Below are 18,430 nucleotides of genomic sequence, written 5' to 3' on the forward strand. Positions count from 1 at the left end.
GTCCCAGATTGAGTCCTGCGTCCGGCTCCCTGCATGGAGCGTGCTTCTCTCTCTCTCTCTCATTAATAAATAAATAAAATCTTAAAAAAAAAAAAAAAAAGAAAGAAAAGAAAAAGCCCTCGGACGCCTGGAAGGCTCAGCGGTTGAGAGCCTGGCCTTCTGCCCAGGGTGTGAGCCCCGGGGTCCCGGGATCGAGTCCCACGTCGGGCTCCCTGCATGGAGCCTACTTCTCCCTACCTGTGTCTCTGCCTCCCTCTCTCTCTGTGTCTCTCATAAATAAATAAATAAAATCTTTAAAAGGAATTAGAAGGCCACGAATCACAAGAGCAGCGGACGATTTACTGACTCTTTGGTGCCTTCCCTTAGGGATTCCAGGGGTTGTGTTTTGCTGTTTAGTTTGTTTCTTTGTTTAGGAGACCCGAACCTCCGTCCACAGAAGTGCGAGGGCTCCCGGCTTTAACGACGCAGGTCTCCCACAGTCTTTGGGGGGGGGGATCGTGATTTGGGTTTTTTTGAGGTTTTGGTTTTGCAGTCCCACGGCTTCGGGCACAGGACCGTGGGATGGGGGTGGGGAGCCTCGCGTCCATCCCAGGGCCGCAGTGCCCCAAGCCCCGCGGGCCCACGTGGCCTGGTCACCCCGCAGTCACCCAGCAGGCTGGGCACGGGCACCTCCCGGGGCGCACCCCCCCGCCCCCAGGGAATGCACCTGCCGCAGGGTCCGGGGCGTACCCAGGAGCCTCGTACCTTCCAGCATGGGCCAGGGCACAGGCGGGGCACAGCACCTCTCAGGGCGCCCCCCCACCCCCCCACCTCCCGGGGATGCACCTGCCGCGGGGGGCCCGGGCCGCACCCAGGAGCCACGTACCTTCCCACACGGGAGGCGGCGGAGCAGCACCGCCCTCGGGCCGGGGCGCAGGCGGGGCACAGCACCTCTCGCCCCCACCCACCCCCCAGGATGCACCTGCCGCAGGGCCTAGTACCTTCCCGCGTGGGCCGGGGCGCAGGCGGGGCACGGGCACCTCCCGGGGCGCCCCCCCCCTCCCGGGGGATGCACCTGCCGCGGGCCCGGGCCGCACCCAGGAGCCTCGTACCTTCCTGCGCTGGAGGCGGCGGAGCAGCGCCGCCCTGGGTCCGGGGCGCAGGCGGGGCGGGGGGCAGCTCCCGGGGCTCCGGGCCCCCCTTGCCCCGGGGACAGGCCGGCCGGCGCCCCGGGGCCCCCGCGGAGGGCGAGTCGGGCCCCGGGCGCTGCGCGGGCGGCGGCTGCACCCAGGCGGCCCTGTGCCTCCGCAGCCTGGCGTCGGGCGCGCAGCGGGGCCGCTCGAGGTGCGGGGAGCTGCGCGGGCCGCCCGGGGCGCCGGGGCCCCTGCCGGCCCTCCCGCGGGCCTCCCCGGGGGCCTCGGGCCCGCCCGCCGACTGGGACACCATCTCCCGGGCTCGGGGCTGCAGGTGTCAGCGGCCGCGGGGCTAGCGGACTCGGGCCTCGAACTCGCCACGCGGCCGGCGGGCCGGGGCCGGGCAGCAGCGAACCTGCGAGGGGCAACAAACAAGAAATGGTTGGACACGCAGAGGACGGCAGTCATTGCTTCACTCCAAATCGTGGGAGGAAAAGAAACAAAAAACACACAGGTTTGTACTTGAGCCTGCACAACACAGTGAATTCCCCTTGGACTTCCAAGACTAGGTAAACGCATCAATCAATCAATCAATCAATCAGCAATAAAACTAGCAGCCAACACAGGAGGCCAGACACTGGGATAGAACGAGGTTATTTTTTATCTTTTTTTTTTTTTTTTTTTAAAGATTTCACTCATTTATTTATGAGAAACCCAGAAAGACAGAGGCAGAGACACAGGCAGGGAGAAGCAGGCTCCATGCAGGGAGCCCGACGTGGGACTCGATCCCTGGTCTCCAGGATCACACCCTGGGCTGAAGGCGGCACTAAACCGCTGAGCCACCTAGGGATCCCCAGGAATGGGTTTTCAAGGCCTAAAGATAATAATGGAAGTTTGCAGGATAGAGTCATAGACGCATACAGCTGATTAAACAAGCTGTGCATTCTTCCAATAAAATTGAAGGTCAAACCCCAAATGGGAATACCATTTGGAAGTAAAGGTGCACTTTCATCGTTTCTTGCTTTTATTTAGTCTGCGTGTGTATTTCTTTTCTTTTTTAAAGATTTTATTTATTCGTTCATGAGACCCACAGAGAGAGGCAGAGGCACAGGCCGAGGGAGGAGCAGGTCCCCGCTGGGAGCCGCATGCAGGACTGGTTCCCAGGAGCTGAAGACAGATGCTCAACCGCTGAGCCACCCGGGCGTCCCTCTGTGTGTCCATTTCAACAAAGTAGACCGGCGGCATGTGAAACAGGACAACCACTAGCCCTAAAAGTTTGTTTTATGTAACTGAGATTACAATACTGAGTTATAGCAGCAAGAGCAATTGGTAAGTAGCTTTTCATAGCTCAAGAACACAGTGTGAATCTAGACTCTCTATCTCCACTCCGGGCATGGAGCCTGACCCAGGGTTCGAGCTCACAACCCCGAGATCCTGATCTGAGCTGAAATCAAGAGTCGGCTGCCTAACCGACTGAGCCACCCAGGCGTCCCAGTTTGCTCGCTATTAAAAGCTTAGTGTTTAGCTCTAGAAAAGAAAAGTCCTGATGAAAAGGTCGAGAGCTACTCAAAGGAGGAGCACTCCGGTTACCGGGTCACCGTAGTCACAGGCCCAGCATGTGTCTCTCCACAGCTCCCACCCAAGCAACTGGGAACAGCAAAAAAAAGGTCCGAGGGGGAAGGCCCAGAGATGCAAGCAGTCGGCTTAGGTGAGCGGAGCACCATGGAAGGGTGGGAGCACAGCCACAGGGTGGTGAGCTGAGACTTTGCAGTCAGTCCCAGGGCTTTAACTACTCCCATTATGTATACGGGGGCTCCCCATCCCCCCATCCCTACCCAGGCCTCCCCTGGGACCTCCGGCTGGCGTATCCTGCTGCCTCTCCGACACTCATCCAGGGGACATCACGAACAAACACATTCAAGCAGACTCTCATTTCCCCCAAAGCCAGTGCTCCCTGGTCTTCCCATCTCAGGAAACACCTGCCGGCTGCTGAAGCCCAAACTGGAAGTTGTCTCTGATCCTACCTGTCCCTAGCGCTCTCTCTCTCTCTCTAATCCATTAGCAAGTTCCTCCCTATAGTTGCCATCCCACCTAGGTTACCATCTTCTCCCACCTGGGCCTCCTTCCACCTGCCCAAAGGGTCTCCCTGCTTCTACTCTCGCCAACTTATAACCAAGAAGGACGCAGAAATCTCTTCTAAGCCTAAGTCAGGTGTGGTCCCCCCCCCATCACCCACCCACCCCCTGACGGCTTCCGGTCAAATCTGGACTGAAATCCAAAATCCTTACCTTGTCCCTAAGGCATGTCACGATCCTGTCCTGCAGACCGCTCTCACTCATCTCCGTCCACCCTCCATAAGCCCCAACCACGCGGCCAACGCTTACGGCCTACAAGCTGTCGCCCACCCTAATGGTGTGGTCCCAGTCCCTCTGGCCGGTGCCTCTCTTCCTCCCGCTGAGCACACATCTGGCTCCTCCCTGCCTTGCTGCATGCTTTGGTTGATGAATTACTTCCTCAAAGAACTCTTTCCTAACTACCTCCTTAAAGTAGTTTCCTAGCCGCTCGCTATCACATCACCTTGCTTAATTTTCATCAGAGTAGTCTCACTTCCTGGTATTTTTTTTTTTTTAGCTCCTTACTGTCATCCTCCTCCACCCCCTGCCTAGAAGCTCCATGAGAGCAGGGGTCCCGTCTGTTCTCCGCCAGGCCACAGAGTTACATACGGGATTGGGGGGGCGGGGGAGAGCTCACCAAGCTCATGGACTGAATGAGCAAACCCAACAAAATGGAAATAACGTCATGAGCTGGAGAGAAGACTTCTGTGGTGGGTACAGCTGTTCTGTCACGGTGGGAGAATTGTTCACACGAGGTATAGAAGCGAATCCATCATGTTTCCTAGAGATGCGACATGTTGCTCACCCAATGCTTACAAATACCCCCAGGAAGGTACATGTAAAAAATGTACTACGGCTCCTTAGGTTTTCTTGATTTGGGGGCCTCCCTTTCTAGGTCACACCTTCGGAAGTGACGCCTGTACATCCCTGAGATACATACAATACCGCGCAATACGCATCTGCCCCAAATCACCGCTCTCGCCAAACATCACGAGGTGTGGCGGCAATTGCCATAACTCATCTGAAGCGCTTTGTCTTCCTTCTCCAAACCTCAAATCTCAGCTAGTGCCTCAATTTCTTTTCATCATGCATCTTCTCCTCTCCAATAATTTTGGGGTGTCGTAGTCACAAACACGGACCCTGACTGCATTACTGTGAAGTGCCCAAAACACAGAAGCCTAGAACAAACGAAGCACCCACCCTGCACCAGACAAACCCACCAATCCCAGAAATGATGTTGGAAACGACTTTATCCCTCCCAACCTTTTCCTAGGAATTCACAGACGTACGTCAGTCAGATCAGACTTACACGTGGGATCCTCTGTACATACACGTGGGCTCACTCTGGGCAGAATCTGCAATGGATCTTCTTCTCCCGACAAGGTCTTAAGGGTATATATCACTCTTAACTATGCTACCACTTTCTTTACTATTAATGTCTCAAAATTTACTTAACCAGACTCCTACTGACAGAAACTTATTTTCCGTTTTTCACTATCATAAGATATACAGCAACCAACATCCTGCTCACGTTGCTTGTTGTTGGTTTTCTTTCACTAGATTTCTTCTCTTACAGCTGCCAGTTTTAGTTCTGAGTCCACAGCTCATGATAATATCACTATTTCCACAAGAATGAAGCTGAAAGTCATGTTTTACGCTCATTTCTCTACATATCATAGCTGTCCTTGTGTGGGGAGATGATTGCAGATGTGAAATCACATTAAAAAAATGCACAGCCTCCAACCAACGATACGCAGCGGTGATCCCTACGTGCTTTTTTAAGAAACAGACTAAAGGCAATAGTTCAAGAAGAATGATGTTATTTATGATCCTCCCTGATATGGAACTGACTTAACTGCACTGGGCAAAACAGACTTTCTTTTAAAAAGTAATTTCAGAAGCAGGTGCTTGCTCCACTTCCTTCTAGAAAGATGTTCTTGTTTCACACACATAATCGGCAGGTGTTGGCTTGTCTGGGTTACAAAACGAGAACATTTTAGAGCTGGAATAGGCCCAACGAGATGCAAAGGCACGTCTAAGGACACCACTGAGTCATGTCAGAGAGAGGATGAAAAGGCAGGTGGGACACTCATTAAGGAGCATGAGTTTCTCTGAGAGGGAGATTGACACAGGAGAGAGCAATGATTAGAAACCAAGTCCAAGCCCTGGTCCCGGAGGTCAACATCATCGCTTGATCTTTGGGGCAACAGATCATTCATGGGATACCATCGTATCATTGTGTTGCTTGTTATCGCCTTGCTCGTAGTTTGTTAATTATCCGATTAAACAACCGTTTGCTGAGCATCTACTACATGACTGGCATTTTTCTGTTTTGGAAGCCCGGGAGTAAAATGAGCGCTATGCTCCCCCCAGTCGTTTACATTCTGGTGGAGGAGAGACCGTGACCGAACCCATACGTTCACACGTTTTGGTGCCGATAGGCAGTAGGCACTATGAGTCCGAGCAATGGTTGGCTTCTTCCCAGGTGGGGTCTTTTGAATCACAGAGGCTTAGGTACAAAGGCAAAATCAATTTCCAAACACATTTTAAAGGGAGAGAAATCAAATTACAAAGCTTACCGTCATTTCTATCAGGAGTTTCCTGTTGAGGGTGAGCACAGGCCAGATTATTAGTTAACATATATAAAGCAGCAAAGGTCCTAGATGAAAAGAGAGACTCTTGGGTTCCCCCTGCCAAGTCATTCTGGTTGGGCCTCTGCCCATCAAAGTCAGTGTGGCTCTGTCAAGAATGACTGCATCACGAGGACAACCTCGGAGCCACAATGCCAACGGCAAAGACGCAACTTTTGCAAAAGGGGTGGACGACTCAGTTGGGCATGAGCCACCATGACCTCTATAGTGACCTCACAAAAGTCTTTCAGACCATAACCAGCCAGGACTTTGATGGCAGAGGAGCAGCTTTTAGCTGCTAATGCCCCTAACAATCTTAGAGTCACTCCATGAATAAGCACAAACGTGTCAGATTTAGGATTTAAGACTTTCTCTGCCCCAGCAAAACTACTAACTGAATACATCACTGGGAGCACTAAAGACTCATCTTAAATGTTACCTTCTCAGCGAGGCCTCCTTGGTCCCCCTAAAGGTCTAAGCAACTGTCCAGCCAGTACTTCCTCTCCCCCTTTCCACCTCTAGTTTCCCTACTCCTTAGCACTAATCCACATTTGATTTAACCTCAAAGACTAACACCCACTAGAATGTAAAATCTCTGAGCCTAACTTTTAAAAAAAAATTGTACTTTGGATATACTACTTTGTTCCCAGAACCCAAGACAGGGGCACCTAATAGGTGCTCAGCAAATTTATTCTTTGAGTGTGAATAAAATGACTGCAAGAAGGAATGAGCAAACAGTAGCTAAGTATGGTTCCGTTGGTTATTTCTGTTGCCCAAGAAAGAAAGTCAAGAACAGATGCCAACCTTTAGAAGAAATCAGAGATCACGACCCAAGATTTCTGTCCATCATTGCCTTATAATAAAGGAAGTTGGAGAATAGAAATCATAAATAAGAGTGGAAGGGAAAGGTAAACTTCGTTTACGCCAATTTGGTGGTGCCTTACAGAGCATGCTCAGGAATAAGCAAACGCGAGTGAACAGAGAGCTTGTGAGCTATTTGGGGTTAACGCAGTTCCCCAGTCCTCTTCCCATCTTTCAGTATCTACTTCCCTTCACGCTTTGACTTTAAACAAGACTCGCATCCCCGAGGATGTCGACAGACTCAAACTATCACTTGTCACACAGAAACCGCCAAGATGCCCAATGGAGTGGCTCCACAGGTTCCACCAAATGGCCAGGAATCAGAGTCCCCTGCCATTTTCATACAGCTGCAATGTCACCCACAACACATGCTGGACTCTGTGTTCTAACACGATGTGCACCAGGAAGGAAACAGGGCTATATTGCAATGGGGGCTGGTGGCATCATATGGACTCCTCTCTGACCAACTTAACCTTTGGCAATGACCCTGAATTTTGAAGGTCTGCTGTCAGAAGGACAGAAGGACAGAAAGTAAGTATGACAAATGGGTGGGGTGAGAAGGGGGAAGACCCAACAAAGGCAAAGACCAAGGAACGCCAGATACTTTGCCCAATAAAACCGCAAGGTTGCCCAAGATACACAAATGACTAACTTCCTGTGGTCACTGCGTATGTCAGTATGTCACACTTACCGCTCTCATTCTACACAATGATACCATGAAATGTTTCAGGTATTATGCTGATTTGGGGACTGAAATAAAGAACATTAGGGGACTTGCCCAAAGCCTCACCATGAATAACTACCAGAAGGAGAACAAAAACCAAAAGTCTGATACCTGATCCAAAGCTCCTTCCACTGATATTTACATGTGCCATTTGGGCTGAAATTAGGATATTTTTAATTTCATTGGCAAAGTCATATTAAGAATTTTCTCATGAGATCTGTCGCAAAACAAAGGATTAAGAACCACACCACTATATTTGATTCCATGTTTTTAGAATACCATGCCTGGAATTTTATGATTATACCTGTTCATAAAAACAAACAAACAAAACCATTGTACATACATCTCCAATATGGGACTATTTATTTACAAATCTTGGGATCCCTGGGTGGCTCAGCGGTTGAGCATCTGCCTTTGGCTCAGGGCATGATCCTGGAGATCCGGGATCGAATCCCGCATTGGGCTCCCTGTGGAGCCTGCTTCTCCCTCTGCCTGTGTCTCTGCCTCTTTGTCTCTCATGAATAAATAAATAAAATCTTAAAAAAAAACTTTATATGTGCACAGCTCTTCTAATATACTATGTAACTTAAAAAGTCCTGAAAATATCATTTTGTTCTTCCTTTCCAATAAATCATCTTGCAGCCTAAAAATACATACCACCACTCAACTAATGTTTTACTTAAAACCTTCCATATAAAAAAAACCCACAACAAACAAAAAATTGCCTCTCTACGTGGATATGAAACAACTGAATAAGACAAAAATTTACCCAAAGTAGGGGTAGGTACCTATCCTTGAATGATGGCGAGGTTCCCATGTTTGGGCAAAATCAAATGGGGAGCCATATCAGAAAACAGTCTTGCAGTTCCCCAAATAGTTACACATGCAGTTACCATTTGACCTAGCAATTCCTCTCCTGGGTACGTACCCGAGAGAGTGAAAGTACATGTTCACATGAGAACTTGTGCACAAATGTGAACGGCAGCATTATTCAGAATAGGCAAGAAAATGGAAACCACCCACACGTCCAGAGACTGATGGCGGGGCGAGCAAAGCGTGTAACAGCGGGGTCGTTGGGCCGCAATACGAAGTGAAGTGCTGAGACACGCTGCAGCACCGACAGGCCCTGAAAACGATATGCGTAGTCCAACAGCCCGTCCCAAAAGATATTTCATTTCATACTGATAGGTACTTTTTTTTTTTTTTAATGAAATGTCCAGAATGGGGAAAGCCATAGAGGGATTTATTTATTTACTTATTCAGAGAGAGAGAGAGAGAAAGGCAGAGACAGGCAGAGGGAGAAGCAGGCTCCATGTAGGGAGCCCGACATGGGACTCGATCCTGGGTCTCCAGGATCACACCTCAGGCTGCAGGCGGCGCTAAACCGCTGAGCCACCCGGGCTGCCCTACAGGATACATCTTTGGGGATCTCAACGCTAATGAGGACACATATCTGCTGCATATACTAAAGCCACTGAGCTGTACACTTTAAAAGCAGCACTTAAAAAAAAAAAAAGATTTATTTATTTGAGAGGAGGGAGGGAGGAGGAGAGCAAGAGGGAGAGAGAATCCCAAGCAGACCCCAAGCTGAGCATGGAGCCCTAGGCGGGGCTGGATCTCATGACCCTAAGCTGAATGAAGCCGAGAGTCGGAGGCTCCACTGACTGAGCCACCCGGGGCCCCTGCACCGTACAATTTAAATGGGTGAATTGTAGGTTATGTGACTCCTATCTCAATCTCGATAATGTTGTCCAATACAACGAAATGGGAAGAAGTTCCCTTCGTCATCCTTCAAGAAGGTCTAGGAAAGGGCGCCTGGGTGGCTCAGTCGGTTAAGCGTCTGCCTTCGGCTCAGGTCAGGATCCCAGGGTCCTGGGATGGAGCCCCGCGTCAGGCTCCCTGCTCCGTGGGGAGCTTGCTTCTTCCTCTCCCTCTGCCGCTCCCCCTGCTGTGCTCTCTCTCTCTCTCGCTCTCTCGCTCTGTCAAAAAATAAATAAATACATACATGTGTAGGGCGCCCAGAGAGTGCTGGTATCACATGGGCTGCGGGGATCAGAGGAGCACCAGCTGTAGGTCAGGCTGCACACAACGGCACTGAAAGTTCAGGGGAAACAGAGCGTAGATCAAGGGAACACAGAACATAGACGCCTGAAGTAGGCAGGGAGGAGACAGGGGAAGTAGAAGTGAAATTGCCACAACTGAACTATCTAGAAAAAGAAAAGAGGAAAAAACACAAAAACTGAGAGCTGGTAAAGATGACTTCATGAGTGTGATGGCAACCAGTCACTGGGCACTCGCTGGTCACCGCACCCTACACGACTGTCCAGACCGCCACCCTCGTCCTCAGACCAGCACCGCCAGGCAGGTTGTGCGGGTCCCACTGTACAGATGGGAAACAAAATCAATGCAGCTCAGTAGTGTGCTTACGTGGGACTAAGTGCCCATCTTTGAGAAACATACACAGACGTACGTAGAAATCATTTCTGGCAAAGTCATACCGTGGGAAGAGCCAGCAGGGGATACGGATGACACCCAACTGGCCATGGTGAGAACTGTTGAAAATGGGAGAAGGGTACATGTCCTATTCCCTGTGCTTTTAAGTTTGAAATTTTCCATAAGCAAACTCCCTAGGTAAAAGTTTTTAAAACAACAACAACAACAGGGGCACCCGGGTGGCTCAGTCGGTTAAGCGTCTAACCTTGATTTCCACTCAGTTCGTGATCCCAGGGTCATGAGATCGAGCCCGGGGCGTGGAGTGCACTTGAGATTCTCCTTCTTCCTCTGCGCCACCCCCACCCCCTGCCTCGTTTTCTCTCTCTCTCTCAGAGAAAGAGTAAAAAAACAACAAATTAAAAGAAAAGAAAGAATTCCACATTGCTATATCTGTCCATGTACCCCTGGGTACCTGTCTGACCTCCTTATCTACTACCTCTCCATCCCCACAGCTCTATACTCTTCTGCACCCCTACACCCATCTAGACTCTTCTACATGAACTCCCATCTCTATTCGAATTTACCTTTGGAATGAGACGTTTTTCATAGCCCTTTTTAAAACTGCATCCCTAAGGGGTGCGCTATCCTCATTTACTGTCCTATTTTTTTTCCCCAAGAGTACTCATCTTTTATTATCTTGGCCATCATCATCAGTTGATAACTGACACTTACATGGCTTTTACTGTCTGCCTGGCACTGTTCTAGATGCTTCTACACACACACACACGATCCTTCTAATACTTTATGAGGTAGCTATAACAACACTATTTTCATTTTACAGGTGAGAACTCGAGGCACAGCTTGTAAATGGTGCATTTCACCTCCAGGCAGTCTTGCTCCCAAGTTTACATTCTTCCCCATAACAGCACAGGGGTAAAGGAAAGACCTTCAAATCTCACGGACCCAAAGATTTCTCCAGAACATTAAAATTTATCAAGCAGGACGGGACTGCTGGCAATGTCATGCTTACCTCCCTTGGTCCGAATCTCCACAGACACTAAGAGTTTAAATGAAGGGTGAGCAACCAAAACCAAAACCAAAACCAAACCAAACCAATCCAAAAAAAAAAAAAAAAAATCCAAAAAACACATTTTACATACGTCATGAGACAGTTCAAATGATTTGATGATTGAGTCGTATCCTTAAAATACCCTTAAAATGTGCATAAACAAGAGTTCAACTCCTCTGACATACCGTATTTAAAAGAGCTATCCTGCAAGCTGTCTTCTAAGAACAATTTCCAAAGAAAGAGAGAATAGGGAAGGACTTTACATATATTTTCCAGATAGTTTTCTCTGACCCACCACAGATTGCTGAAATAAAAGAATGTAGAAAAGTGAAAGGATAAAAAACAAAAACCACCAAAACCCCCACCCTGCCCTCCATCCCGAAATCAACAAGACAAAAAGCACCTGCCGGCGGGGGGTGCTTTTCATTGTGACCTGCCCCCCCAAAGCTCTGAGGTCTGATTTACATTTATTATTATTATTTTAATAAGTGTAAAACTAAGGCTCCAAGAACAGAACTCAAGTTTTGTTGTTCTTTTTTTAAAAATGTAATTTCCAAACATTAATAGTTGGGCAGATCACATTTACATGTGTAGATTGTTTTGGCTTTTTCTCCTTTATCATTTTCCAGCCGACTGTTAATGAAGACAAAAGCCACTTGCCTCTGAAACTTCTTTTTCACTTGCTGGACTGGTTTCTCTTTCACAATTCACACTTCATGTTCCAGCGAGAAGTAAAGCATTCCTTCAATATAGGATTATTGTGACTATTTTGTGGATGAGAAAACGGAGGCCCAGAAAAAGGAAGTAAAGAGGAGACCACCCAGCAACGGCAGCAAGCTCAGCACTGGGGACCTGGAGCCTTGCTCTCGCCCTCAATGCTGCCTCTATGTATGTGGGAGATAAAACCCAGTACATAAGTTAAGAAAAAAAAAAAAAACCCACACACAACGGTCCCCATCAAATATAATTTTATGCCAATCTGAGAAATTCTCCACTTACTAGCTGTGTGACTTTGGGCAAGGCACTTAACCTCTCTGTGTTTCAGTTTCTTTATAGACTGTTGTGAGAACTCAATGAACTGGAACATGCATATAATCAGGCGGACACACAATATTCAATAAAATTTAGCTTTATCATCACTATCAGTGTTATTTTATAAAGATTTGTAGTTCAGCATATACAACAGCACAATTAAGGAGGCTTAGTTTTACTTCTCAACTTTGTAAATGAGTCACCTCTCAACTCCTTTTAATCAGACTCTTAAAAAAAATTTTTTTTAATTTATGTATTCGTGAGAGACGCAGAGAGAGGGGCAGAGACACAGGTAAAAGGAGAAGAAGGCTCCCTGTGAGGAGCGGATGCAGGACTCGATCCCAGGACCCCGGGATCAAGGGCCTGCATCTCAGGACCCCTGGGCCTGGGCCGGAGGCAGAGGCTCAGCCTCTGAGTCCCCCCGGGGTGCCCCACAACTCCTTTCAATTAAAATGAAAAATCAATCTCACTGGGGGGGGGGCACTTGACGGGATGAGCACTGGGTGTTAAACTATATGTTGGCAAATCGAACAAAATTTTAAAAATACAAGAAAAAAAAAGAAAAAGAAAAACCAATCGGAGGCCTTGGTGGCTTTGTCCCGCTTACCTTATTTTATCTTTTTAGAACAGATACAACGTGACACGCAGGCCTTAGTCCTGCTCTCCTTTACAATGGCTGGGAATCGCTTATTTACAAAGAGCTGCTTAAATTGCAACAGTCACACGAGCAACCCTGTGACCTTTCCTTTCCATATTAGCAACAGGAATCTCCACTTAGGAACAAGGGAAACTGCTCTGGCGGGCAGTGCCACTAGCTGTGTGCCCTCAGACAGGTGGGGACGACCTGTTAGCAAGCAGGGTGACTCTTTCTTTAGCTCCTGCTTCTTCTAGGGATCGTTCAAACGGAAATGCTGATTCTCGCAGAGTGACCCTTGGCTCTGACATTGTTTTCCCCTTATCAGAAACCAAGAACTCTGACTCCAGAAGGCCAACCCTGTTTTCGGAGCTCAAAGGTTTCCTGTAGGGCACGTCAAGTCAAATCAGATCCACCCCCCTGCCCCCCCACCCCCACCAGAGGTCACTACCAATTTGTCAACTTTCTTAGCCTCTCAGGCCCTGGAGAAGATGAGGAAGGCAAAGTTCCCGTCCCCTGATGGGTCCCCTGATGTGTCCCCTGATGTGCTGCGAAGAGGAGCTGCGGCCAGACACGGAGAAACAGGCACATCCTGCTACCGAGGGCAGGTAAGGGGGGGGGGGGGAAGGTGAGTACCACCCCAAGCGGCCGCCCCAATGCTCCCCTGAGGCTGTCCTGCTGGGCCAGGAAGGGGCGTGGGCCGCACGGTGAGACCTCTGTGTCCACCCCACGCTGCAAGCCCTGCCAAGCGTGGCCCTGCCCGACCCCCCCCCCCCCCCGCCCCCCGGGGAAGCAGGGCAGGGACGTTCCCTCACTCAGCACACAGGCGCCCAAGGGCGACCCTCGGCCCCCCCAGCCCTCCTGAGACACCTTCAGCGCAAACATCTTTCCGGGGGCGCCGCAGGTGGGTCTGGAAGGCACCCCTTCCTTTTAGCCCTCAACCCAATGAGTAACCCCTCTTGTGAAGGTTCTCGACGCTCTCCAAGCTGACAGCGTCCAGGATCGCGGGGGAGGGGGGTCGGGGAGGCGGGGGGGTGGGGTGGGGTGGGGGGAACCTCCCCGTGGCCATCTCAGCAGGTGCACCCCCCCCCCCCCCGCCCCTGGTCATCTCAGCAGGTGCACCACCCCCGCCCCTGCCCATCTCAGCAGGTGCACCCCCCCCCCCCCCCCCCGCCATCTCAGCAGGTGCACACACCCCCCCCCCCCCCGCCCCGGCCACCTCAGCAGGTGCACCCCCACCCCGGCCATCTCAGCAGGTGCACCCCCCCCCCGCCCCTGCCCATCTCAGCAGGAGCACCCCCGCCCCCCCCCCCCCCCCCCGCCATCTCAGCAGGTGCTCCCCCCACCCCCGCCCCGGCCATCTCAGCAGGTGCACCCACCCCCCCCCCCCCCCGCCCCGGCCATCTCAGCAGGTGAACCCTCACCCCCCCCCACCCCCACCCCCGGCCATCTCAGCAGGTGCACACACACACACACACACACACACACCCGCCCCGGCCACCTCAGCAGGTGCACCCCCACCCCGGCCATCTCAGCAGGGGCACACACACCCCCCCCCGCCCCGGCCACCTCAGCAGGTGCACCCCCACCCCGGCCACCTCATCAGGTGCACCCCCACCCCGGCCATCTCAGCAGGGGCACACACACCCCCACCCTGGGGCCGCTCGGACCGCCCCCGGTGCCGCGCTCTCGGGCTGTCCCCAGCTCGCTCAAGCAGCCACACGCGTGGTGGTCGCCACGAGACGCCCAGAGGTGTGGGCGCCGTGGGGAGGGGACCGCCCAGCCCCCGCCGGCCCTCGCCATCGCCGGGCGCGCTTCTGGGGAAGCGACAAAAGCCGCCGCGGCCGAGCGCGGCGCGGGGCCCGGGGCTCTGTGCTCCCGCAGAGTCGCCCACATCCGCCGCCCCGAGGTCCCCGCTCCCGGCCCCGGGTCGCGCCCCCCTGCGAGTCCGTCCCCGGCAAACCCGCCGCCCGCGGGGGAGCCCGTGTCCACGCGCTCGCGCTGCCCTCCCCGCGCCCCTCGCCGCCCCCTCCCCGCAGCACCTGCACCCCCCGCCCGGGCCGCCTCACCCCTGCTCTCCAGGTGGGCGCCGTGAAGCGGGGCGCGGAGGGGCAGCGGCGCCTGACCGGCCGCCCCCCGTGCGGAGCCACCGGGCGGGCCCCGGGAGGACGGAGCCGGGACGCGCTGGGCCCCCGCGCGGCTCCACCCCCGCGGCCGAGCGCTGGGGGCGCGGGCCGGGCCAGCCGGGGTCCCGCCCCGGTTCCTCCCCCAAGCCGCGCCCTGCCCTCTGGGGGGCCCACCGCGCCCTCCGCGGCGCAGACCCGAGCAACGCGGACCTGGGGCCCGGCCCCCCCGCACCTGCTGCTCGCCGAGCCCCGCCGGGAGCCCCCCTCCCGGGACCTGGCGGCAGCACCCACCCCCCACCCCCACCCCAGGTCGGCGCGTCCTGCTGAAGCCGGGGTTTGCGGTTCCATCACACCTGGGCGGGGGGAGGGGGGGGGGAGCATCCAGGTGTGATGGATCCAGGTGGACGCTGCGGAGAAGCCGCCAAGCCAAACCCAAAGTGCTCACAATTCGAAACCCGAGCCCTAAGGAAGGGTCAGGAGGCTGCGTGCCCCGCGGCCGTCCCTTCCAGGCGCCCCAGCAGCGCCCCGATCTCTCCCGGGGCGGGGGGTCTCAGAGTTACCCGCCCTGGTAACAGAGGCCGGCCAGCCTGTCTGCTGGCTGCAAGCAACCTGCCCTCGCTTCCTTGGTGGCTTCTAGGTTGTGGAACCAGGTGGCAGGTAACGGGGCCTTGGTTTTGCTGGATGGCTCTGCAGAGCATCCCTGTCCCTGGCACAGCCGCAGTGGGGTGGCCAAGGCGCAGCTCCGGGAGTCCCCGCTCCAGGCAGACGGTGGGGTCCGCATCAGCGCCCCTAGACAAGCTAGCTGCCCGCCCCCCCACTCCTGGGGAGCCTGTTTGGAGGCCTAGGAAGGCTTGGACCTGAAAGGAGTCTGGACTTTGGAGGTTCTGCCCCAGGAATTCAGATGGGCTAAAGGCAGATTGGGAAGGGCTTCCTTTACATTGAAAGGAAGGAAGGAAAAAGGGAGAAAGGAAGGGAGGGAGGGAGGGAGGGCAGCCCATGGATGTGCACTGCCCGCCCTGGTACCAGGTTCCAAATTATTCTGAACTATCCTGTGGACATCGCTGAGAATAAACAGATCACCTGCTTCCATTTCACAAAGGAGAAATCTGTGTGTAGAAGAGGTTAAGTTACTTGCCCAAGGTCGCACAGCTGGTAGAGCACGGTCGGGCTTTAAAGACCCAAGTCCAAGGCAAGAAAAACATTCTCGGAAAGGCACTAGGAGATTTTTAGACCAAGATGGCAAGGTTTGGGCAGTTCCCCCTTGAAGTCACTTTGACACCATCTTTTTTTGTTTGTTTGTTTTGAAGATTTTATTTATTTATGAGAGACAGACGCAGGCAGAGGGAGAAGCAGGCTCCATGCAGGGAGCCCGAGGTGGGACTCGATCCCGGGACTCCAGGGTCAGGCCCTGGGCTGAAGGCGGCGCTACACCACTTAGCCACCCGGGCTGCCCACTTTGACACGCTCTTTACCAGGAGGTAAGTAGGCCGGCCCCTGCGCTTCTCTGCAGGCCTCTTACAGACTTGAACGTGCCCACTCGCTTATCACAGATAAAGGAAGCCCACATTCTGGAAAAGTATCTCTACAACGAAGAAAGAAAGCTCAAGGACGGGTTTTGTTTTGTTTTGTTTTGTTTTCATTTAAGAAATACTCACTGGAAACCTACTGTCCCCTCTGGGATTAGAGTCCTGGAAGTAGGATTTCCCAAGTCCTGCTGAGGGTGGGCGTCCCAAGACTACCTAGTGTTAGCTGTTCAATTCTGAGAACATCGCCGACCATCACCAGCCACAAACCACCTGGGAAAAGCAGAGGCTGGTTTTCTCTTTCATGGGAAGGTCATCCTGCAGGTCGCTGTGCCCTCCACGCCGCAGGGCCCAGGGGCAGTGAGACCATTGGGAACACCCCCCCACTTCAGCTGGGTGGGCCCAGGCCCAGCACCCACTGGTCACACACAAGGCTCCACTGTGGCCAAGACAGCCTCGGAGGAGACGGGAAGCCGGCAGCTGCCTGCCCCAACCCAGCCAGACTTCACGAGAGGTGACTTGTGCCATGAGCAGGGCTGCGACCCTGGTTCTGAGCTCGCCCGACCACATCAGTACAGGAGAAATCAGTCTCTGTGCAAAGCAGGGAGGGAAAGAGATAAACTGATACCATCACAGCCGTCCAGGGAAGGGGGTAGGATCCCACCCGAGAGGGAGGTTAACACATGCGACAGGGAGTCAAAGAACCCAGGGAGGCTGCATTTGGCTTGCCTTGGTTTCTTTTCCTCCTTTCTGTCTGAAGCACCCGTTATCCACAAAAGGGCACATCTGGGTGACTGCCTGAGGAGCCTAGATAGGCAAATGCATTGAGGCAGAAAATGGAATAGAGGTTACCAGGGACCGGAGGAGGGGAAATGGGGAATTATTGGTTTATGGGCACAGTTTCTTTTTGGGATGATAAGGAAGTTCTGGAGATGGATAGTGGGGATGGTGGCACATGGTTGCAAATGTACTTAATGGCACTGAAATGCATACCCACAAACAGTTAAAATAGTAAATTTTATGGTATGTATATTTTACTATAGTGAAGTATATATGCATGTGTGTATGTATATACATGCATGTAAATATATATTGAAAATATATGTATTATAATGTTACAATGTTATATGTTATATATATGTGTGTGTGTGTTTATATTTGTGTGTGCCTATATATATATATATGTCTGACTAGCTGAAGCCTGAGTTGTTCCTGATGGTCTCACTGTCCCAGGCCCTGGGGCATGGAAGGCACTGTGACCTGGAAGATGACCTTCCCCATGAAAAAGAAAACCAGCCTCTGCTTTTCCTGAGTAGTTTTATTTTATTATATATAATAAATGTATATGTAAATAATAAACATTTATACATTATAGATACTATTTGTATATGTTAAATATAATGTGTGTTATATTCTTTAACATATAATGTGTTACATCATGTATCTATTAATGTAATATATAATAGATAGTGTATATTAATGTTAATATGATGTGTGCTGTATATTAAATATATATAATGGGTGTTATGTAATATAATGTGTGTTATAACACACTATATATGTATTGTGTTAAATATGTGTGTTATATCTGTATTATATGTAAGTATATATATTACATACATATTTGAGATCTGTAAAAAAAAAACAAAAAAAATATTTGAGATCTGTTATCATGATGTCTTACTTCTTTGGAATAAAAACCCAAGTAAAAGCAATATGCCAAGAGATGGCTTCTGCCCCTGGAAACTCTTTTCGTGAATTTTGTCCTACCTTACTTTGCTTTCCTTTAGGGGTGCCAGGGCCTCGCTTCTGGGTTGTAGCACCCCTCATTCAGAAGGAAGAGTAATCCTGCCACTTTGCTGCTTGCTTCTGCTGGCGATCGGTGGCTTTGGGGGGTTGTGAGGGGCATATTCAGAAGCGCCACGTCCTGCAAGAGGCTCTTTACCTTTCAGAGAAAGAAAGCCAAAACGGGTTCAGAAACAAATTGAGTAGATTTCAAGCCCTAACTGACTTCATTCCATGATTCATGAACCAAGCAGCATCCTTTCCAGCTAACAGAAAGGAGCTCCGAGGCTCTGTACAAAAATGGAAGGTTTTTTTAAAGGCAGAAAGGGGGCGGGCCAAGGAAGTCAAAACAAAAGGAAGGATTATTTCCAGCAAGATCCCTTTCGT

The 18,430-nt window shown here is 51.6% G+C and overlaps 1 protein-coding gene and 1 long non-coding RNA gene across 4 annotated transcripts in view; one reads left to right on the forward strand and one right to left on the reverse strand.

The window, feature by feature from the left end:
- The window catches only part of RUBCNL (rubicon like autophagy enhancer), a 37,286-nt gene extending 22,557 nt beyond the window's left edge, over positions 1–14,729 (reverse strand). The window contains exon 1 of one of the 3 annotated variants that reach the window (XM_072783081.1): positions 14,679–14,729. Coding sequence is in view for 1 of the 3 variants with exons in the window: in XM_072783079.1 (XP_072639180.1) it covers positions 5,806–5,866 (61 nt within the window). In the remaining 2 variants the exon portion in view is untranslated. Of the gene's footprint in view, positions 1–1,091; positions 1,212–5,805; positions 6,043–14,678 lie in introns of those variants that run through there. The other 2 variants (XM_072783079.1, XM_072783078.1) reach the window with 2 other exon arrangements.
- On the forward strand, positions 12,624–17,926 carry LOC140608171 (uncharacterized). The gene is made up of 4 exons (XR_012010193.1): positions 12,624–12,808; positions 13,081–13,217; positions 16,043–16,213; positions 17,453–17,926. It is a non-coding gene; the product is annotated as an uncharacterized lncRNA (long non-coding RNA).
- Positions 17,927–18,430: the final 504 nt, after the last annotated feature.

This window comes from Canis lupus, chromosome 17 (genome assembly GCF_048164855.1).
Source record: "Canis lupus baileyi chromosome 17, mCanLup2.hap1, whole genome shotgun sequence".
NCBI lineage: Eukaryota > Metazoa > Chordata > Mammalia > Carnivora > Canidae > Canis > Canis lupus.